Source organism: Dromaius novaehollandiae, chromosome 3 (genome assembly GCF_036370855.1).
Source record: "Dromaius novaehollandiae isolate bDroNov1 chromosome 3, bDroNov1.hap1, whole genome shotgun sequence".
Lineage (NCBI taxonomy): Eukaryota > Metazoa > Chordata > Aves > Casuariiformes > Dromaiidae > Dromaius > Dromaius novaehollandiae.
Window position 1 is genome coordinate 123,723,728 of NC_088100.1, and position 23,677 is coordinate 123,747,404.

The following is a 23,677-nucleotide window of genomic DNA, read 5'->3' on the forward strand; positions in this document are numbered from 1 at the left end:
GCAAGGATCAGCAATTTGAAGTCAAGAAGATACGCAATTGCTTTCCACTTCTCAGTTCACATCCTTCTCAGCTTTTTTTCCCTAGGGATCCAAACAAGTGAAGTCTTAAGCTAAATAGCTTTGTAACAAAAGGGAAAGGATATATATATAAAACTGCATAAATGCAAATTCTATCGGGGCCACTCTTTTTTTGTTTTTTAGAAAAAATTAAGAACATCAGTTGTTCCTTCTACTCATGAGCAATCAAAACTAACCCATAAAATTACATGGAAAGGGTGGTTATAGAAAATATCATATGACTGAATATTTTTTGAAAAAGCAGAAACTTGTGCAGAGCGATATTTGCCATTTGCTAATTTGGTTAAATGTTCTAATTCTAAGAAAATTAAGAAAAATTGAAAGAGGAACACACTTTACCAATATGATTGTAACACATCTTTTTAGAGTGCCTACTACCACCAAGTCCTGTTTTTTGTACCAGGAGTACCACAGCAGTAAATATAGAAATCATATTTCTAATCAGGATTAATAAACCAAATTCTTTGTTAATGTGATCAGCTGGGAAGAAACCAAAGAATAGAAAAAAACCCAACCAAATAAATGTTCATCATTGCTGAAATGTAATAGGGATTCTAGCCATAATTCAGTTTCACTTAACTATGGTGGGATTCATTTAAAATTTCAGTGTTTGTAAAGGTTACACAACTATGGAAGTTGCCAATGCATTTGGATACTACATGGGAAGGAAAAAAGGGTGAGAAGACATCACTAACCATTAGATGTAAGCTGAGGAACTCCATGGTCAGCAGCAATAACTATCAGTGTAATGACTGTATCAACTGTAATATGGGCCAAGTTACTGCTGAGAGTGATTTCTCCAGTATAGTTATTTATACGGAAATCATCAGAATGGTTCATGAAACTGTATTAGAGAGAAATCAGTATAACATTTATATTAATGACATAGGAAGTACTCTCTACTTACAGGTAGTATTTGCCTATTTATAAACAACAGTTAAGCAACATATTTTAATTGCTGTGTCATTAGCCTAAACATATTAGCCTTTTCATTTCCAAGCATGCCTTCCATCCTGAAAAAAGACAGCATTAATGCCTTCAGTTTCCATTATATCACAAGTGTTTGATCTTCCATGCACAGAAGGCAGGTACTGCACTCTCAGTTGCTTATAGTTCAGTGATATAAGAAATGCAGGTGACATTCACTTGAAGACTGCAGTCCTGCTAATTCCTAGTATTCTGCACACTCCTGTAGGTAACTGTATTGCTCACAAGAACAAATAATACGTTGAAAGTAGAATGTAATCTCATAGCTTAAAATAATCTCTTTCAATACACTATTTTTAAATATTCACAGTTTTCTGACTCATTCATCTATCCTTCTCAATCTATATACTTTTAATGTCAGGATACCACAGTATTTTCCATGATATAAGTCTCATCCAAAACCTTCTTCAATTAACTTTTTATGTGTAGCCCATTATGAAAATTAGTATTTCTTGGTCTCCCCCTCCTAGCAAGTAAATGATGTGTGAACAGAATGATAGTCATTCTTTGAGATCACCCTACTTCCTACTCAGAAACTCCAACATGTTATACAAAATTTCAGAATTACAAACAAGTCTTGGCATTTGGTTCTTGTTAAGTTTACCATTTGATTGCTTTTGCTTTTTTATGGAATAATCATTATTTGATAAGCTCTAAAACACTGAGTAAAAAGAGCACTCCTTTTTCCTAAGTTTAAAAATGATTAATGATTACAGCACTTGTAAACTATCTACAAATAGGTCTTATCTTCTTGTGACCAACTGAGAAATAAAAATGTTCTTCTGTTTCTTTAACAAAAGGTACTTAGTAACCTCACAGAAATTTACCTGTATGAAATAACAGAATTGTTCCCGAGGTCAAGGTCAGTAGCAGACACTGACAGCACAGAAACTCCTTCTTTTGCTGTTGCTACACGTACACTGGTTGAGTATTGTGCTTCCATAAACTGAGGAGGGTTATCATTCACATCTAATACTTGAATGCTGACATATGTGAAATTCTGGAGGGATGACAGGAGAAAAACATGAGAGAAGATGCACAGACACTCACATTTATGAATAAAAGGATGCTGATACAAGAATAATGTGATCCTCTCTATTACCTGCCTCTGAGGTACTCCATTATCAGACACCACCAACAGCAGCTCATACTTCTCTTTGGTTTCTCGGTCTACATAGCCGTTAATCAAAATGGTTCCATCCTACAGAAGGTAATACAGTTCAGTGCACTGATCAATTTGATAACACTCTTGTACACTGAGTTCTCAAAAGAGATGAGGGATTGAAATCCTCTGTTCTCCTTTAGACAAATATAGTTCGGATTCAGAGCAATGTCTGAGCAATATCGCTTAGCCTTCGGACCTGGACCTACATTTCCAGACTGGGGTCTGAGTGTTGCTTTTGACTCCATGTGTGCTAGAATGGTTATGACTATTCTTTCTACCTGATGAGAATAATTCTGTCAAGTAACTTCGAGAAAAACAGTATCTAGATATCATTTTCAGCATATCCAAACCTTTACCTGTTGGATGTCATATGGATTATCCCCATCCTCAGTTGATAAGTAATATGTAATTCGTGCGTTCTCTCCCTCATCCAAATCAGTAGCAGCTACATGTCCAACTACAGCAGGAGCTCCCAATGTGTAATCTCCCTCCAGGACTGCAAAACTGTATGGCAGCATCTGAAATTCAGGGTTGTTATCATTGACATCCAGGACTGTGATATGGAACAAGGCGCTTGAATTAAGCCCATTCAGTTCAGCATCAACCGCCCATACCTGCCAAAGCAAGAAATGGAAATGGAATATTAGTTGACTGTATTGTCATTTCAACCAGCTAATGAAGATACAAAAAAGGGGTAGGGGGAATAAAGTAGAAATGGGCCAGAGCTGCAGATCTGCCCCAAATTTACTTGTAAAGTAAATCCAGATGCAGCCTCCCTGTCCAGTTCTGTGTCATTCCTTAATGAAAGCGTTCCAGGGATATCCACAGTAAACAAAGTACTGTTATGAACGAAGTGTCCCTGAGAAAAGCCGGCCTAAAAAGAAAACATAATTTATTTAAGATTAAGATGATGAATATTTAAGATTAAAAAAAAAATCTTATCTATATTAAGATGTGACATTTCTATAGGACTTTTCATTCTTGAAGCACAAGTGTTTTGCAAGATTGAACAAATGAAGCCTTCTAACCTGAGCTATGGGAATAATGGACTTCTTAGGCAAACAAAACCTGGGGCATGTTAGAAGCCTCTGTGGGCTCCCCTATTTTGGACCTACCTATTCTTTAGCTAAAACTCTCTGAGACCAGTCCCCATGATGTGGAGAGCAGCAACACACAGCTCAGTGCAGTGTGAACTGGGACAAGCCTTTATGCTTCTTTAAAACTGACAGGAGCATGAATATTATAGCAAAACAGAAATCTTTTCCTCCAGCTCCCCACTGCCGTGGCTGCATATAAAATTTCTTTATAAGACAAGGAGAGAAAGAAACAACTTTATATAAAGCAGAGTGAAATTGTTTCATTTTCTACTAAAGAAAAAGAAACTATATCAGCTTTACCATTTCTTTCTCCCTGAGTAAACTGATATGATGGGCAGGTTGATTGCATTACAGAAATACATTATCAAATATTCTCAGACAGAAGCGAATTACTAAGCTGTATTAAAAGTGTTAATCATTTTGACATAATAAGCAATAATATAAAACTCAAAAAAAAAATCTGTCTGGTGTGACATACATGTATTCATCCCATATGCATGTGCATACGAACACACAACTTTCTCTGTCCTGGACTACATACGTATTTCTCTTTCTCTAGCTTTTCTGATGTAGCCAGGAAACTATTTTGCAGATGGTCACTGGGAATAAAATGGAGTTTAGTCTTAAATCCTTAGGTAAAAGAGGATTTATTGCTGGCATCCTAGAATCAAGCTTCTGTGACCCAGAATGTATTTATTGCCAAGCATTTAAAAATCTTCCTTTGCTCATCTACTACTCTGCTTTTTTATAGATTAGGTTAACGGAGGAAACTATGTCATCTTGATAAACAAGATAAGATTAATTTAGTACCTACCTCATCCTTGTCAGTAATACTGAATGTGTAGATAGGACTACCTTTTTGTATGTTTTCAAAAACAGATACATCATAAGCTGCCTGATTAAATTCTGGTGGGTTATCATTGATGTCTAGTACATGGAGAACAACAAGTGTGGTAGCGCTGAGACTTGGCTGCCCTCCATCTGATGCCTCCACTTCTACTTCAAATTGCTTTGTAGTTTCATAATCCAGTTGCTCGCTCAGGCTGAGCTGGCCTGTGGTCAAATTGACAAGAAACATAGGCAAGGAGGTTGAAGGGTGCTGGCTGACAATTCTGTACTTCACCAGAGCGTTGGCCCCAACGTCCAAATCCGTAGCAGACACTGTCAGTAGCGTCCTCCCAAGCACTTCATCTTCAAAGACGCTCACTTCATAGCTACTTGAATTGAAGACTGGAGGATTGTCATTCACATCATCAACGATGACTGTCAAATTGAGAGCTGTAGAGAGCACGGGTTGACCTTGGTCACTGGCAATAACAGTTAAGTTATAGAATCCTTGTGTTTCTCTGTCCAGTTCCTTTTCCAGCAAAATTAATCCTGATGAGTCAATATCTGTTTTTCCCTCTCCACCTTTCAGAGCATAAACCACAAATCCATTAAAGCCCTCATCCACATCAGTAGCCGATACGTTGATAAGAGTAGTTCCAACTGGCACATTCTCCAAAATATTAATGGTAGTGCTGGCTACACCAAACACAGGACTGTTGTCATTGACATCTGTAACTCTGATAAACACAGTAGCATAGTCGGCAGAGTTTCCATCTGACAAGGAAATATTTAGGGTGTAATTATTCTGGGACTCATAGTCCAGCTTCGTTTTTGTCCAGATGATTCCATTGACATCGATGTCAAATGTAGCTGATTCTGTCAGTACTTTAAATATAACTGGTATATGGGGATCTAAAGACTCAAATTCTACCTGTGTAAGACACAACATATCATAAACAAATTCAAGCCAATAATCCACTGCCTAAAAAAACAATAATAGTTTTAACTATGTCCCAACTCACTTTACTCATTATTTTACTCCTTAAAAGCAGTGAGAATTAAGCCACAATATACATAAAATCACAGATTGAGAGGACCGGCTCTTATTGGAACATCACTAATACAGAAATGTAAATGTGTATAATATATAATAAAAATAACAGACTGTACTTCAACCTTTGGTTCTGCCCTTCTTTACAAAAAAAGTGAAAAAAATTAACTAACTCAGGCAACCAATAAATGAAAGCACTAAAACCCATTATACTCTCTCTGTTTTGGTATCAAACCTTCCTCTATCTTCAGAACTGCGTTTAAGAAGGAGCTTTCACAGCGCATTCTGGTGGCCAGCTTGCCTGAGCGTTTTTGGATCAAAATGGGAAGCAAGTTCCAGAGCCACCTTAGAGCACACCTTTTAGACAGTTCTCTAATGGTAAGTTTCCATTTCCTAGCTATCGTGTCACAGAATTTTAGATTTATAACCAACAGATAAGCGAATACTGTCTGTCCTAGGGTTTGGCCTCCTATAGGTTTGGGGAATGTCCAAAGTCAACAAAGGGCTAAGCATAAAAGTTTACTTTCTCAAGCAGTTCTGTGTTTCTATGTTAAACAGTAGCAGATGCTGTTTCAAGGTTAAACAGTAGCAGATGCTGTTTCAAGGTCTGCAATAGAGAGAAGTCTCAGTGGGTGATAGGCTTCATCTGAGTGGTATGATCAGTATGCAATGTAGGGGAAGCTAAACATGCAGAAAGGAAAACAAAACATCTAGTTATCTACATTCTACTTTGGGGGATATAAACATTTAGAGCACTTTTTTTACAGGATTTCCTTATAACTGTCATGTCCTATACAGGTGATAGAATAAAGTTGTACTTACTCTTCCCACTTCAACAGGGCTGGCCAGCTCTTCTTCCACAGATGCATTATACACTTTGTGAATAAACTGAGGTCTGGAATCTCCAACTGCAAAGATGTGTACAGGAACTGATGAACTTCTTGGAATCATCCCACCTGCAAGCAAAAGAAAACAATCTCTCAGCAGACCCATAAAATACCTTCTGCCTAAAAATCATACTTTTCCACTGGTACTGATACTTTATTATTCTTATTGCCACTGTTTTGGTACTGCTGAGAGGTCCTAACCAAGACCAGAATTACATGTGCTGGGTGTTACACATATCCTGAATGAATGTGAAGAACATACTATCTATTTGGCACAGCAGACAGCCAAAGGATGGGCTGGTGTATCTCTTTTGTAACTATGCTCCCTCAGTACCCATTTTATCCACAAGGCCTCGACTGAGAGACACAGAGCTCATACTGAGCAAATTAGATAGGGAAAAATCAGAACACTGAAATCATTTTGGGTGGTCATGCTACCGGGAATGCAATACCCTTTCTAGGTTACATTTATCTCTGTCCTTTTTCAGATCATGAATGTTCACTGAGTTGTCTGTTGCTCTTTTAAAAAAAGCAAAGAAACTTTCTTAAAGGAAACAACAATAAAGGAAACAATATTCATGCTGGTCATCCTAAAAATGGCTTTGGTATCTCCATTTTAGTTTTTCCATACCCTCATGGATGTGCAAGCACAGACCAAGTTGCTCATCATTTTTACTTTCATTTTACTCCCTGCTCCAGTACTGCATGATGACTGAATTACAAATGCCTACAGGTGTGCCTGAATCTCGGTATTCTACCCTGTGCAGCAGCAGTCAATAATTAAGTTAAAGGAAGGTGGAAAATTAGAAAACTTAGATTTGATATAGCAGCATCAGCAGGAAGTGGAGTTTTATCAGAGATGCAATTATGACTTTGGATGAATGAGACAGCAGTCTTCTTGTTTTCAGCAAATGAGAGCAAATAATCATATATAGTATTTTTAAAATGCAATATGGGAGCCTGTTTATTTTGACAGCATTCCTTTAAGTTAAAAAAAAACTACAAAGGAAATAGTTTTGTTGACCTGTATTAAAATCTTGTCTTACCATCAGTAGCTGTAATCCACAAGACAAAGTTCTTAAGTTGGTTGACTCCTAATGAGATCACTGTTTTTAAACTGATTTGTCCTGTGGAGGTATTCAATTCAAAGTATCCATCTTCATTGCCACCTGCTAAGATAAACCTTATCTCTCCATTTATACCATCATCTGGATCAGCAGCAGCAACCTGGAAAGAAAAAATAATTTTACTGTAGTTTCTTGTGCTGTTATCAAACAAAGCAGAATTGCTTACTCCTCTGTAGTCTGCTGAGAAAATCATTTAGGTAGCAGATAATTAAAAAATTGTGTGTGTGTGTTTTTAATAGTAAATTACATATATTATACATATATACACATATGTATATAAAATATAGCAATAATAGGCCTGGCATTTTTCATAAAAACCAGCCAAATACAGCCACAGCAATTTTTTACTATACCTTTAACTGACTGACTCTCTATTTCCTATATGATTCCTGGGTTAAATCTAAGTTAGAATGTTTGTCCTCTGATGCACCAAGTTTTTACCTCTGAAGGCTTGTTTCATAGTAATTCTAAAGTCACTGGAGGTAGATTATTCAAGAAATTGCAGCAGGGGCCATTAACTCACTGTGCCTGGCTAGGAGTTTTGATAGTGGTTCTCTATATATTCCAGGTAAGCTCCTGAAGCCATTTTTGTCTTGGTTTCTTGGTTTATTTGGTTCACTGGTTTTCTATATTATAAAAATAAAGTTTATCTAAAAATCACCTAAATGCTTCAGCAGCCTTTCAAAAATCTTTACAATTGTATAACGACTACACAAGCTGAAGGGACTAAGCAAGGACTCAGGCATACATTCAACTTGCACAAAAATGTCACATTTACTTAGTACTTCTAGTACCTGAAGAATGGACATTCCTGCAGTCATGTTGATGAAAATGTCCTGTTGATATGGTGTCCCTGTAAAGGTGGGGGTGTTGTCGTTTTCATCCAGCAACAATACATTGATTGCAGACTGCACCTCATAATAAGGTGGCAAATGATCTCTGGCAGCAACCTTTAAAAATGATGCAGCAAAATTACAGTTTTTTTCAAATGCATGTTGTACAAACAGTAAGAAGCTCGGAATATTTTTACAAGCTCAGTAAAAAACATCACTTTAAAAGTATTTTCTTCTGGATAGCTCTAACATGAAAATCTAGATTTGATTCTTCAAGTAAGTTGCTCCTGATCCATATGACTGAGAGTCAGCATCTGGCCAGCCTCTTTCCAGGACAGATCAGATATCACTTGTTTACCTCAGTGTGCTTTTGGAAAGGAGTAGGCTTATTTTTAATACCTGTAGGTGAACAGATGGCATTTTCTCTCTGTCTAACAGTGTGGAGTTCCTCACAGTTAGAATCCCAGCTTCACTTAGCTGGAAGGGACTGTCAGCTGGAGTGAGAATGAATGTTCCCTGGAAGCCTCCCTGCAAACAGTAATGATACTTGTTATTAAATAAGGCAGTCACTGAGCTAGTCTCTTAGGCTATTTTCTTTTCAATTTTCATGTGGGAAAGCATTTAACCTTCTGGTTTAATTAAGATTTTGATTCCATAGAAAGGGAGAAGAGCAAGCGACACAGGAGAAATGTATAATCCAGGCTGAGGGCCACTCAGAGCTTTGTGTCCATTTTGCACTTCTGCACTTTCATGTTCAGGACCTTCTGCAAACTGGAAGAGTTTCAAAGACAGCCAAACTTTAATCTTTGGCTGCCATATCCTCTTCCTCAAAGAAGTGAAATTCAGTGTGTTTTGGTTAATGACACTGAGGTAATCAGAAGAAAAAATCTATAGTACTATTCGTTATACCTATACAAACCAAAATGCATTTTATCATGTATTTCAGAATTGTAATATTTGTAGCAACCATAATGATATTATCATTTTACCTCATCTTTGTCAGTAGCTGTTACTTGAAGAACTTCCATCCCATCTGGAAAGTTTTCTAGAATTGAGACATTGTAATTTGATTGTGACAATACTGGAGAATTGTCATTCACATCTTCAATAGTAACCAGCACTACTGCATCAGCTGTTTTAAGATCATTGTCCTGCTGAGCCGCCTAGAAAACAGAGTTCATAGCTGTAATTTACATATCCTGATAACACTGAGCCATTCCATCTTAGTATAATGATATGACATGACCACACACATTTGTTGAAGTAAATTTTGCTTTATTCTGTGTTTTTAAACAACCTGCATAATGGAATGTTGATAGCAGTTGCCCCTTACCATTACCATGACAAAAAATATCATGAATATGATTAACACTAACATAGATTCTGACATTAGTTGATGAAATTCAGACTTGGTATTAACACAATGAGCTGCAAAATTATCACTACCTTAATGCCAACAAGAAGATACGGACATTCTTCTCTGTCGACTTCAGTATTTACTTTCAGTACTCCACTGTTTGCATCGATTGAAAAAGTGTTGTTGTAGGCTAGAGGGTTCACTGAAAAGTGACAAAACGCAATCAATGGGTTAGTGAGAATGAACCAGAACTGTAAATCTGATCTGCCCTTTGGATGACCAACAGCACAAATTAACAGACATTCCATATAAGTTTTTTTGCAAATTTCTTGCCTTTGAAATGATTCTTAGGAAATTCACTTATACTTCAAGGGTCTCAAATTAAGATCTCAAGGGCTTTTAGTGACCCTGTCAGAAGAGGGAATATCTCCCCATGGAATTAATCTCTCTGGATGGTTCCGAACTGAAATCCATTGATCAAATGGAAACCACTAATTTGACTCTACTGCACTTAGAATCAGTAATTGTTTATTTGGAGGAGGTTAAGAATATCTAAACATTTCTGAAATAGGCGCTTCTACAGACACTGAAACTAAACTGATTCAGCTTGCAAAGTAGCAGTGTAGTGAAGATGTATGCAGCTAGGACATTGTCTGACTGTACACTACACTTTGTTACAATTTTCTTCAGTGATATAGACATCATAAATAACAGCTTGAATGAACGTGTGTGGAAGAAAATAAAGACTCTTACCTAGTTTGATGCTGTAAAATACTTCTTCATTTATACCTATGTCTCCATCTTTAGCTAATATATTCTCTGGGAGAATAGCCAGAGGACCAGTCTAGAAGACATACATAACTGATTAATTAAAAAATATACACATCAACTTGAATGCATGCATTAAATAAATTACAATTTTGACTGAAGAAAGAAGAAATATATGCTTAATCACTGGGATCCAGAAAAAAGTTTTCTCTGCCACACTGGCTTTACAGAGGAAAATGATGAGCAAAATACTTTATGGATACACTACGTTCACTTTAAGAAACACCAAACTATATGCCAGCAGTCACTGATGGAACTTAATATTAAGAATATAGAAAATCGCAGTTCTATTCCCCTCCTGGAAAACAATATGCAGGTCTAAACTATAGTCCTAATAAAAACAGCAACTTAGAAGAAAAAAAAATTTAGAAGTTCTAAAAGGATTCCTCTTGGACAATTAAAGATGAAATTCTAACAAAAAGGATACCGAAGGTATGACACCAAGTGCACTTGTAGTTTAACATATGTTAATATGAAGATAATGATAAAGAAACAGGGATAATAAAGAAGACAATTAACTATTTTAATCTGAGCAGATTACTCTGGTAATGCTAGTCTGAGATTTTTGTTTTCAATACATACAGAAATCAGAGTTAAATACATTCCGCTCAGAAATTATATTACCTTTCCTGCCCCTATGTAGAAAGAATTTTACAATATCATAAAAAAAAAAAACAGTTTACAGCTGAGATTCTTATTTTGCCTCCCTGATTGTAATGAAGTATGAAGGAATTACACTAGTTTTAAACTGAGGCAGGGCAGTTAATTCCAGGACTGATGGGTAGAATCAGCTGCCTTTCCAAGTTTACGGTAAAAGTCTTGTTACAACTCCTAGTTAGTGGGTTTTTTCTTCTTTCAAGTGCTAGAAGAATTTGTGTTTCTGTGGCAGAAAGCTTTATACTTCATATAATATGTGGCCTGTTTGCCTCGTATTTGGAAGTCTAGAGTTAAGAACTATAAACTTCACTAGTTGGCACAAAACAAAGCAGCCTTCCATTAATCCATCTTAATTTCCTCCATGGGAAAGATTCCTTGAGAGTAAACACAGTGGACAAGAATAAGATACTTACATTTGTAGCATTCAGTGAAATGCTTTTACCTGGTTTTCCCTGATTGCTCCATTGTACACTGATTGACTGAAATAGGGGTTCAATGTGTCATAATCCCGTACACTAATTAGTAATGATGCATTACCACTGTTGTCTCCAAATCTTTCCTATATCCCAAGAGAAAGAAGAAAATAAGAAACACTGTAATGAAAGAGCCATTTTCAGTGGAAAAGATGGCAGAATATAATTACATGTACTTTGCAGTGTCTAAACAGTCTTAATTTGAAAAGTCTGACCTTATCAGATTTCTCCATTACTAGAAATCCAATTTTAGGAATAATACTATCAAAAGATAGTTGTTCTAAGGTATTAATTTTATATCATGCATGTGTTAGAAAGTAGCATGTAGAGTGTAATAGCAGTACATAGCTATACCATTTGCCAGGCACCACAAACAAACACAGCAAAACGATACATTTTTAGTTCCAAAAGGTATCAAAGGCAAATATACATTTAAATCCCCCAACAGATGCACAAAAAAACTGCAGGTGGTAAGCTGCAGCAAAAACAGGATAACTTAGATCCACCAGAGTGATTAGGTGAGTATGTGACAGAATAGTGAAGAAAAATATGCACTATATACATACTCAATGCACACAGAAAGAAACTTGTGCTAATATTTGAAGGGAGACTCAAACAATAGGCTCAAACATTAAGAACATGCTTCTTCATTGCAGTATAAGCCAGCAGTGCGGAAAAGAGAACCAAGTCCAAATTTATTTAGATATCAAAGGAGAAACTTTTTAATATATTAACAAATGTATGTGCTAACATGTTTAGTCTGGTTTTGGACTAGAGATAGTGAATGCTGATGTTGGCTGAAAGAATGCAAAGAAATTTTAAAGAAGGCATTGCCAAACAGAATTAAGTGAGTAAGTGAGACTCTAGAAGATCTGGATGTTGTTCTTGACACTGCCAAAACAACTGTAGTATGATATTTGTTGAGTCACTCAATTTAATCTCTCAGATCCAGACTGTAGCATTCTTCCTCACACTGACAGACATAAAGAAAGCACTCCCATGAGTTATTGTGCATAAGCAGTTCATTGGCCATCTAGCCTTATCTTTCCTATTTACAAAAAAATGACAAATATCTCACAGGGAGATTTAACAGTCACAAAGGAGACAGAATGTGTCACTCCGTATATTCATGTTTGTCAAGTGCTATGACATGGAAGTGGAAGGATGCATCCTGCAATAGAAGGAGGAATGCACTGCCTGAAATAGAAGTGGAGACCACCAGAATTGTATCTTTGCCAATACTGAGCAGACCTAGACTAAGTGAGACCTGAAGTTTTAGGAAAAATTAGCAAACCTGTGACTCTAAGAAACTGCTCTAAACAAATAAATGGAAGTACGTTTTTAACACAACACCACTGGTAACAACTACATCCTGTGGCAAAGCATAAATTGGTCCAACAGATAATTAATAAGTTAATTAAAGTCTCATCATGCACAGTTAAACACAGAGGATGCAGATAGAACTTTTGGCTTGGGAACTCCCTAAGTTGTAGGCTGCTGGAAATTCGGATGTTATAACAAAGGAAGGATCACTGTAGAACTACCTTGGTTCTCACTCTTCTTTTAATTCAATAGTGCTGTGTGTGTCAGAGACAGGAAACTGAACTGGAAGGATTTCTGTTCTGTGCCAATAGGGCTGTCCTCATCTCCCTGTCAGAGGCAGTGCTTCTAGAAATATATATATATGTATACACACACACATATTTATACCATACCTTTGCTTGGACTGTTAAATTGAAAAGGTTGATCTTGTTGTAATCCAAAGGTTTTCCCACCATGATGTTCCCATCTCCTTCCCTTATATAAAAGTAATCGGAGTTTGGACCCTATTAAATGAATCAGTCATATATTTTATGTAATTATTATGAAATACATTTTCTTTTCTCTTGCCACCTTTATTGTTGGAGTATTATTCATAAAGGACCAGGAATCTCCCAACACCACCACTACGATGGAAAATGTTGATCCTCTTCACCACATTCTATTGTCTCTCCCATCAGTGCCACTAGATTATATATCTGAGAAGGAAAAAAACTAGTCAAATAACCCAAACAGAGGACTCTCTAGAGCTACAACTCGAGAATTCCTCAATCTATCAGCAGGATTAACAAAAAAATTTAACTTTCTTCTCCAGGGGCATAGGACATCCTCTCTATTGCCCAGTGGTATTCATCTTTCCATTCCTGTACAATGATAACATTTCTGTCTTGATCTAAATCCACTGAAGTAAGTAGGAAATCTGCTCTTGACTGTAACAAGAAGAGAATTAGGCCCTCACTTTCTAAATTGTGGCCCTGAAGTAGCAGCATTTCAAACACTGAAACACGACCAACTGGCAAGTTTCAGAATGACATGTATCAGCTCTTCCTCATGCTTCAAACAACAGATCTGAAACAGTACACATTAGGAGTTAAGGTGATGAGGAACTCAGACGTGGAGAACAGAGCTTAGAGACCAATCTAGTCTAGCAAGATGAGATCTACTAGTAAGATCTACTAGGGAGACTAGATCTACTAGTCAGCAACAAAAACCTCTAGCAGGGGTCAGGTTGTGTTTGCAAACTGGTGGTCAGATGCCCATGTTGGCTGGAGAGAGCTACCACCTACTGAAAATGCACTTCCTAGGCAAGGCAAGGCAATGCTAATATCACAACCTTCTGCTTATCTGGAAACCAACATGCTCTTCCCTCAAAAGCTCCCAGGTTACTGACAAAACGTGTGGAACGTCAGGTTTGAATATGAAAAGATTTCATCCTTTATTATTTTCATATTTTCAGAACAAAACTGCACAACTGATTATATATTAGGTACTCTCCCCTTGAAAACTAGGATCTATATGGCAACACACCTTTTTTTTTCCTTTTCTGCAACAACATGGAAAATAAAAAATACCCTGAGTGTCTGTGGTGATTCCTTCTCTCACATTTCTACTGATAAGGACTGAAATAAATGAAAATAAATAGACCTAGGTAGCTTGAAAAAGATATTCAGGTAGCATATATTGATGTAGTTCCACAGACTTCAGTTTTCATCAGATGAATATCAGTCTTTGTATATTTAAAAATCACCAGACTTGCTACAAATTCATGGAAATTTCTGTAAAAACCTGTGATCACGCTTTTCTTTTAAAACTATACATTTTAAATCGGACACTTACTGTTCTGGGAAACACCTAGACATGTATCTTGTTAATAGCAGGCTTGATGTTATCCCTTATGATCCTACCACATAGGACCATAAAAGTAGTACCAATTTCATCAAAACTTACACATCTACGATGTGCAAATGGAGGAAAATAACTAAGGCAGATCAGATGAACAATATCAGCTTCCCTCCGTCAACTATAAAAGGAGTTGAGATAGCAAGCTCAGAGGTGGACATCTGGACTGCAGATATCTAAAGTTAGTTGTCATAATCTTACTTCAAGTGCCACAAATATACACAGTATCAGGACTAGAGATCAACAGCAAAGCTTTGTGGCACAGACTTTAAAAACAGGGCACACCATTTCACTTCTACTTTTAAAAAGGACCACTGAGTTCCTTAGCTGCAGCTAAAGACTACTACAGAACATTTCACAAATGTTAAGAAACAGATTCAGGGCTCACTGCATGCTAGGCAGGTCCTGTGGCATAAGTTATTGCAGCCCACACTGTTCTAGTTTGTATTTGCACCAGGAGCTGGTCAGTTAGCCATGGTTCAGCATGGGACAGAAAATGCGATCCTCAGTAACACACCTGGGAAGAGAGAACCCGTAAGCGATATTGCGCTCATTCCTTGGTCCCATTACACTCTCCGTAAAGCAGGACGGTCCTTCTGATGCTAGCATTTTGCAGATTTGTAACAATAACTGTAAAGTGCAAAATATCATACTGCAGATCAGGTTCTAGTCTGTACTTTGCTACGAAATGTAGCCTGGTGTTCACAGTCCCTGACAAACAAAAGGTACGCACCCAAAGACTGTAAGTAATGAGGTTGTACGTAGGTGACAGATCTTTATCCTGAGCTTGCACTTTTATAATCGTGACATCTACTTCAGATACCTAGAGAAAATAAACAAACATCATCAAATGCTCTGTCACAAAACCCTTTTGGCTTCGCTCCTTACTGCTGGCAGAAAAACTATACCACCTCCCTAGCATTTGCAAATTACTTCCAATTTCCGGTTGAGGTCAGATAGCTGAAGGGTCCGTTTCTTCTGCACCCCATGTGTCCGGCTGTGCATGCAGCCCTGCCTCTCTTTTCACACCACGCTAAGGTGTAGAAAAGTCACACAAGTATGCATGTAATCATGTTATATCTGGGTGGTTGCATTAGAACTGTACATGTTTTGGCTCCAGAAAGTAATTAAATAATATAATATTTAAAAATATCAACATTTGCCATATCCCACCTCTGATACTGAAGTGTTATAGTGAGTTTGTAGAAATTCTGGAGAATTGTCATTTATGTCCTGTAAGATTAAATCACGCACATTCTCTATCTTGTCAACCTTCATAAAGGAAAAAAATATATATTAGAATGAAAGCAGTGAGGTGGCAACATATGGCTAACGTTTAATTTCGTCATATAAAATAAGACCTTCAAAGAGATATCCCTTTGTTCTAAACATTTATCACATGATACTCTGTAATGAAAGAGTCAGATTACCATTTCTAGTAATGGAGCAAAAAACTTGTGAAAATACTTTAAAATATATATTTTTGTAATTTACTTCAAGTTTTCTGAAAACAATAACTCTTGTTCCAATTGGCACCTTTTCTGTAAAACACTCAATAACTCCCTACATCATTTCTTTTACATGAGATAGTATTTCAGAAAATAATAATTTGCATTAAACATGAAAAAATGCAAAATACTAGAGGAAAAAATACCTGTGATAATACATGCCTTTTACTTACCGTTCCAATCCTTTGGCAAACAACAGCATAGAAGAGATGGTCACTCTAAAATAAATAAGCAAGAAAATAAAAAATGTATGTAAACATTTATTTTATATTCTTGTATTATCTATGAATTCCTAATACAATTGTCAATGAATGCTTATTGTCAACATATAAAATGGCAAAATGTTCCAGAACAACTTCTGGAACCTGAATCCTCAGGCATGCCATTCCGAGCTGACAACGAATTGTTCATCTGATTCAGTAACAGGAGCATACTTCAGCTAATTTTGTGATTTCAGTATGTTGTACCAAAATACATTCTCTTATAGTCTACAGCAAATCCATTACAGATGATCAGTTGTCATTTTTAATTGGCTGCTATTCATCAATGGCTGGTAGCCACCCATCCAGATCCCACGATCCATGCACCCGGCTGTTCTCCCTGATAGAAAATTGACAGGAAATGGGAGAACAATATGAGAAAGAAGCATAAGAAGTATCATAAAATTGGCAAGAAAATGTTTTAACCCATTTGGAAAATATCCACATGAGAAATGCAAATGCAAAAACTTTTCATCAAGTAGAAGCCTTGATTATAACATTGTTCTTTAAAAATATGTACAGCGCAGTTCTGTGAAGTACGATGCTTTTCTGAAAAAGTAAGTCTATAAAAAATGGTCTCCACTTACTCAGTAGAGCCACACCATCTGCATTTTCAGAGACAATTTCAGTGATGAAAAACATACTACTATTGCTTTATAGACTCTTGGTAGTCCTTCAGAGCAAGCACGGCTAGGAAGAAGGACCTACATTTGATTCCTTTCATGCATCAACCAACAGAGGCCAGTAGACCTATTCATATGTACAGTTAAACACTTTAAATGTTCATATGATAAAGGATCACCTTCTACCAAGTTATTTCTGATCAATCCCACTCTGATGAAATTATTCAGATGTTACTGGGATATGAGTTTCAATAAAAGTGACATCTATCCTAACTAAGTATTTACAACTCTTATCACAAGTGACTGCGTGTTTAGAAAAGAAACATCTTGACTCTAAGATCCCAGATAAGTTTGCAGTTATAGGAAAACGAAGACATTTAACACAGATATTACTGAGAGGCAGATACTGAAGTCTACACTGCACGTTCTGATGAGTCACTTTTTTGGAATACCAACCTATATGATAGGAGAACGAACACTTCAAATCTATGCCTTAGTGTTGCTTTTTGTCACCTGTCAAAAAGACCTTTATATCTAGGATTTACACGTAGTGAAAATAATACCTCAATAGAATCAACATCCAATGGCTTACGAGTCCTCACTGTTGCATTATTATATCCAGAATTATATAGTAGCTCCACATACGGTAAGTGTTCAGGGAACAAATATTCTTCTAACGTCAAAATTACATTGGATGGAATATTTGTAATCCATTCTATATCACCTGTAAGAAAAAATGTAATAAAAATTAGATTGCTGTATGGAAAAGAAATACACTCATTCATTTCAAATCTATTGACAACTAGATTACGGTACAAATAATATAGTATACTTTTTGGTTAGATTTTATATCGGTTTGGCATTTTCAGCTAATCAATGAGATGTTAATCTTAGTCCCCTTAAGTGCTGTACAGTAGTGTACTGTTACGTTTTTGAAACCATGGAGAACCACTTTTTCAATATATTCACCCTCCATGATATCATACTCAGGATTAAAAAACTTGGTGTAATCTCCACTTAAATTTCCATCCCTTTCTGGAGATGGGTTAATGCTGCAAAACTTCTTTGCACATTTAGACCCTGTGCCTGTCATTTGTTCCACAGGGACATGCCTTCCTGCTCAGGGAGTGTAATCAAAGTCAGTGAGATGCTAGTCAGGGCTGCATGGGATATATTTCAGTATTTTCCACCTGTAAGGGCTTTTCATATCTCCTGGTTGACTCTACCAAGGAAAGAGAATTCAGTGTCAATCTGGATTCAGGCTTGTACTGCGAATCTCCAACCTACCATTTGTTGTTAAATTGTGATTTTGGTACAGAATGTCAAGTATATGTGCTATGCTTTAATCTGCTCCTGTAGGTACAGAACACTGAAACATTAAACATTGAAATATTTGAATCAACTTAAACACAATTTTCTACAACTATGTATTTAGGAATTATTGTCTTGAAAATATTAGAACTTGTTATTGTTTGTAATTATCATGACTCATATTCAACCATCTTGCCTGTTTGGTTAAACACCAAATCTGTGTTTGAAAGAGGGTTTGAAATGTGTTCTTTAAACTATCCAGTGTGGTATTACTAGCAGTTTTATTCAATCAAATCCATCTCCTCTCTAAAATCTTTCCAGACATCTCCAATATTTCTGGTGGTCTTTAGGAAACTTGCTAGTTAAGTTTCCTACTTACTCCAGCATTTTCATATTCCATCATTACCACCACAGGCTAGTAACCCCTTTATATAACAGCCCCATCTCTAGTCTCCAGTGCAGACTCATGGTCTTGGTCTCTAAATTTCTCAAGGAAGGGAGCCTTGTCTTCTGACAGCAGGGAGTGTCTGGAATGCTCTCACGTAGCAGCCCAAAGACAGTGGACTCTTAATTGCATTCAAGGATAAAGTCCAGTCAGAAGCCAATAAGCACAAAAGAAACAACTGCACTGTTATCTCAGGGGCAAAGTGTTGTGAGATATCACACTGCTGCGTGCAGTGTTATTGAAACTGTTGGAAGAATTTGTTCCTGGGAAAAAAAGATCCATCTTAGCTTCCTGATACACTGTCAAACCCTCCATCCGGTCGGATACATTCAGACGGGAAACTGGAAGCAGACGCCCTGTGAACAGCACCCTGGCCTGGAAGAGTGAGAGCCACAGTCTTAATAAAAAGGAGGCATGTGGGTACAAATAGAAGCCGCTTGTACAGAAATCCCTTCTGCTCATTCATTGTACCTATGTCAGCACATACATGCATACGTATGATGCATAAGGGCCAAACTTCTTGCTAGCCTCTTAAAAATTAAATGAAGAGTAGTCAGGGCGAAAGGAGATTCTCTTCCTTTCTGTCCCCATGCAAGAGTCAGACACAGCAGCTATGCCTTTGCAGCTTCGAAATAACTGTTTCTACAGTGGCTGGAAAAAATCAGTACCCTGTGTCGTACCTGTTTTCTGCATCTTGTGGAAAGCCAGAAGCAGTGAAGATTGCCTGTGCATATATAACCTGCATGGGCCTGGTGCACACTTCCATAAGATCCCCAGGATCCCCCCATATGCTGGAGGGTATGCTTTGGCCACAGCCTCACCTTTGCGTTGTGACTTGCTGTTAGGCAAGTCAAATCTGGACCGCAGGGCTGCCACTAACAGACTGTGTAGACACGAACAACAGCTCTAGGCTTTAGCTAGCAATAGTAACCTCTGTGGTTAGTGCTGGGAGAAGACAAGGACAGTTATTCTTCGTTCTGCATTTGCAGCGTAAACACCAAAAAAAAAAAAAAAAAAAACAGTCTACTCTCCTCTTCTGCACTGCACTCACTTACAGTCACTGCAAGCCACTGCAGTCCCCCACAGTATGAGATTTTGTTTCCAAGGCAGTTATACTTTGCCACCCAGGCTAAGGAAGTGTAGAAAATTTGGGGGGTAAATTTAAAGTTAACCCTTCCAGGTGGTACAGATTAAATAATTATAAGAATACTACAGAAAGAGCTACACTAACAAGGAAAGCTGGAATAGAAAATGCAAATACAGGGAGTGGCCATCATGGATCCTGTAATTCCCAGCATTGCAAGCCTGCCTGTCCTTCTGCACCACATCTGCTCCCCCTACTGCCCCTAACAAGATGAAAAAACTGGCTTCCAGAAAGGCTGCAGTCTGAAGCAGAGTCTCCAGAAGCAGAGCAGGGTTGTGGTGGCAGTGCTTCTTTCTAACGAAGGAGGGAAAGAAAAGATGAGCTCTTGCAGGCTCATTGGACAAGGTGGACTGTAAACTTCAAGACATTTTCCTGTACCTGTTTCCTTTATCGTTGCCTGCCGTGTCTCGACATATTAGAGACTCAATTTCATTTCAACCTTCACACCGTAACAGGCACAAATTTACTAGTGGCAGGGAGCAGTAGCCCATCTTGACAGCTGCTGCATCCAGCCATGATGACTATTGTAAATTAATTAGTAACACAGATTTACTATAAAATACACAGATTATATGAAGCATTAAAATACTATGTACATTAGGGAGCAAATCAGATCATTCTAGGATAGAATGATGATTTTACCTGAATATTCATCCACAAAGGATGACAGTGTGAGTGGGTTGGGTGTTGTGTCACAGTCTATACTTGTGGTTTCTAAAAAGAAAAGGAAAAACAATGTAAAAACAACATAGAGGGAATATTCTTAGAACTAGTACAAGGTAAAAGATACTATGTTTTATGAAGCAGATGTATATACTATCTAAAATTAATCTGTAAGACATTTATCATGGTGGTTCCTTGATGTAATTTTCAGTGGTTAAAACAATACAAAAACATTGCTTGGAGTAGGTAAACTGCAGTGTGTTGATACCAATCTATGCCCGCTCAAAAATTACACAATGAAGGACTTAGCAACTTAAAAAAGCAGCTATCAAAAATGATGAGAGAATGTCTAGCTACAGAATTGTCCTTCCTTTGCACCTTGACCAGAGTGAAACGACAATTTTATTGCTTAATAAGAACAAATCACTGTTTGTTTGTTCCCTGCTGAAGCATTGCGAATTCCACTGTGAAAATCATAAACGAAACTACGTTCGTACCATGGCCTTGCAAATGTTTTCTACTCCTGAGTAATCTGTACACACAAAGCTATTCACCCCTGAAATTTCAGCAAGGATAAAAGAGCTTAGGGTAAAAGAGACATTGACTGGTTTACCTGAAACTTATTCCCCTTCATTTTTTATAGCAGTCAGCAGTTTTAAGGTGTGGTTTTATTCTGAAAAGTGGCTTTTGTAAGTGGATTATTGTTCCTCAGTGACCACTACATTCTCCCTGTGTAATAATACAGGATAAGCTCTTTTCTAGATCTCTGAACTAGACACACACAAATCACATCAGATGTTTTCCTTCTTCCCTGATCAGAATTTTTGAGTGAAGCTGTCACAGTGCAATCAATATTCTTATGTATACCTTCATGATCCTCATGGTCTTATATGGGTTTGCACCAATGCTGAGTGTCTCCACTCTTCTCCCTTGCCATCTTCACCATATATTCAAATCGACAGTTGGAAAGTGAAGTAGCAGGCTATTTGCCTGGATAGGCAAATGCCTTCCCATTTGCACCACTTCCATTAATAAGGGAGCGGATTTGTAGATGAGCAACAAAAATCTAGAGAATACTTCTACAGTCAGCAGTTGCTGGTGTGGGTCTAATTCTCTGCCTCCAGCTCTCAATATCCAAAAGTTTATCTTGGAGAGCAGGGTTCTATTTCTACTGAAATAGATCAGAGAGCTGCAAGCTTGGAATTACTTGAAATACTATGTCATACTTGAATAAAGGAAAAATGCAATAATTAAATAAAAGCTCTTGTTGCTGTTTTATGAAGAATGACTCTTCTCCCTCAGCCATTCTTGATGATTCTCTGGAGCCATCAGAAACGAGGGAAAGACATTTGAGCGCTTTCACTGTTGTGACCTTTCCTTAGAAAGTCTGAAGAACTAAATTATGTTAAGACTTCAAGTTTATGCACCCAGATACTGTTCCCCCTCCCCAGATTCAGCTAATGGATGGCGTAGTTCTCACTGTCTGAAAGTCCTCTCCTCAATACACAGAAGAGGACTTTTAATGGAGTCCTTTCAGTGCAACAAATACCAGATACAACAATGATAACTACCACAATCTAATTTAACAGAGTAACAGCACTGGGGAAATCAACTGATCCCAACTTCATAACTATACATCCTCATACTCAACATCAGCTTAGGTGTCTTATTTAATGGCTGCTGCAGTTATAAAATAACAAAACCTGAAAGTACAAAGAGAACTTGTTAAAACCCTCTGTATGCACAAGAACAGTGGTTTTCAACTTGGGATCACTGAGCTCCTGAAATGCAGACCACTTCCATGGGCACTGAGAAGATTGTTTTCTATCACTGAGAAGAAGTTATTCTATCACAGCAAATAAATGCATCTTAAACCTCTAAGGTTAGGATTTATATGCAGTTACTTAATTTAATTTTGTTCTATTTCAGTAACAACAAGAGCAGACTCACAAACCTTTATGAAAATGAAACTACTTACTTTGTGCATCAAGGCAGATGAATATAACGCAACCGATCAAAGCAAAAACAAGGGATCTAGAAAGTGCCATGAGCGCTGCAGGAAAAATATCCTACTGAAGGCAATGACAGATGATCATTTATCATACACAATATTTGTAAAGAATCATTTGGCATATTATAAATTTCCTAATAATATCTTGAGGAATTCTTGAGTGAGAACAAACCAGAAGACCGTAATGAGACTTTGAGAGAAATACACAAAATATATAACACGCTTATCAATTCCAGCCTCTGAGATCAAAGTCCCTTTGGGCAATAAAAATAAGCCAACAAGGAAATCTCACTTTTTGTGTTTCAGCGCAAGTAACATAGTTATTTTTACTTTAATAATCAAAACAGAGATGAAAACTAATACTTTAACAGATTTAGTACATGCAAGATACCCTGACCCATATGAGAGAAACCTACATATTCCCTAGGAAAGAAAACTAAACAGGGTATCTTCTAATAAAGGAACCAGCACCTTTTTATCTCATAATAATGCTGGAGTACCTCCTCACAACTCTGTCTGACAAGGAATACAGAATTCCTATTGGGAAAACAGTATATACATATATATATATATACACACACACACTATCTATCTATCTGATATATGCTTAGTATGTCACAGAAACTATTTGTTGAGAAAGGGTGTAGCAGCCAGTTAAAACATTTTACTTCAATGAAGTTTCCTCCCAAAAGGCACACTAAAAGCTTTCAGGATACTTTCAAAGACTACAAATGATTTAGCCGATCATACAATTTGTTTCAATCATTTTGAGGTAAATACACCTTTAATTCAAAGGCACAACTGATCATGCAATAAGGAAATCGCTGCCAGACCAAGGTCTTTCCATATTTGAGCTAGCACTTGCTTTGTCACCATGGATACAAACATAAATACTATAGCTTGAATGAAAATGCAAAAGATAGTAATATTGCATATAACTAAAAAAAAAAAAAAAAAAAAGATTACTGCAGTTTCTTAGCCTCATGTAATCCAAATGGAAATGTGGGAGCAGTTTGAGCAGAAGGGGTTAAAAGACATTGAAAGAAATTCAGTCATCAGCACCACTGCTTTCGAACTAGGGCAACATCCAGCCATGATTACAGTGGCATTATTACTGGAGCCAAT

At 37.2% G+C, this 23,677-nt stretch overlaps 1 protein-coding gene across 1 annotated transcript in view; it reads right to left on the minus strand.

Moving 5' to 3' along the window:
- The window catches only part of LOC112980112 (protocadherin Fat 4-like), a 47,238-nt gene extending 24,501 nt beyond the window's left edge, over positions 1 to 22,737 (minus strand). The window contains exons 1-21 of the mRNA XM_026094754.2: positions 22,520 to 22,737; positions 20,521 to 20,592; positions 17,542 to 17,702; positions 16,269 to 16,313; positions 15,761 to 15,859; positions 15,321 to 15,410; positions 13,084 to 13,194; positions 11,338 to 11,454; positions 10,164 to 10,254; positions 9,500 to 9,612; positions 9,043 to 9,216; positions 8,453 to 8,581; positions 8,015 to 8,170; positions 7,140 to 7,320; positions 6,029 to 6,162; positions 4,142 to 5,086; positions 2,979 to 3,104; positions 2,587 to 2,844; positions 2,168 to 2,266; positions 1,893 to 2,065; positions 774 to 922 (exon numbers count right to left, since the gene is read on the minus strand). Of these exons, the coding sequence (XP_025950539.2) occupies positions 774 to 922; positions 1,893 to 2,065; positions 2,168 to 2,266; positions 2,587 to 2,844; positions 2,979 to 3,104; positions 4,142 to 5,086; positions 6,029 to 6,162; positions 7,140 to 7,320; positions 8,015 to 8,170; positions 8,453 to 8,581; positions 9,043 to 9,216; positions 9,500 to 9,612; positions 10,164 to 10,254; positions 11,338 to 11,454; positions 13,084 to 13,194; positions 15,321 to 15,410; positions 15,761 to 15,859; positions 16,269 to 16,313; positions 17,542 to 17,702; positions 20,521 to 20,592; positions 22,520 to 22,589 (3,493 nt within the window). The 5' untranslated portion in view covers positions 22,590 to 22,737. The remainder of the gene's footprint in view (positions 1 to 773; positions 923 to 1,892; positions 2,066 to 2,167; positions 2,267 to 2,586; positions 2,845 to 2,978; positions 3,105 to 4,141; positions 5,087 to 6,028; positions 6,163 to 7,139; positions 7,321 to 8,014; positions 8,171 to 8,452; positions 8,582 to 9,042; positions 9,217 to 9,499; positions 9,613 to 10,163; positions 10,255 to 11,337; positions 11,455 to 13,083; positions 13,195 to 15,320; positions 15,411 to 15,760; positions 15,860 to 16,268; positions 16,314 to 17,541; positions 17,703 to 20,520; positions 20,593 to 22,519) is intronic.
- Between the last annotated feature and the right edge of the window lie 940 nt (positions 22,738 to 23,677).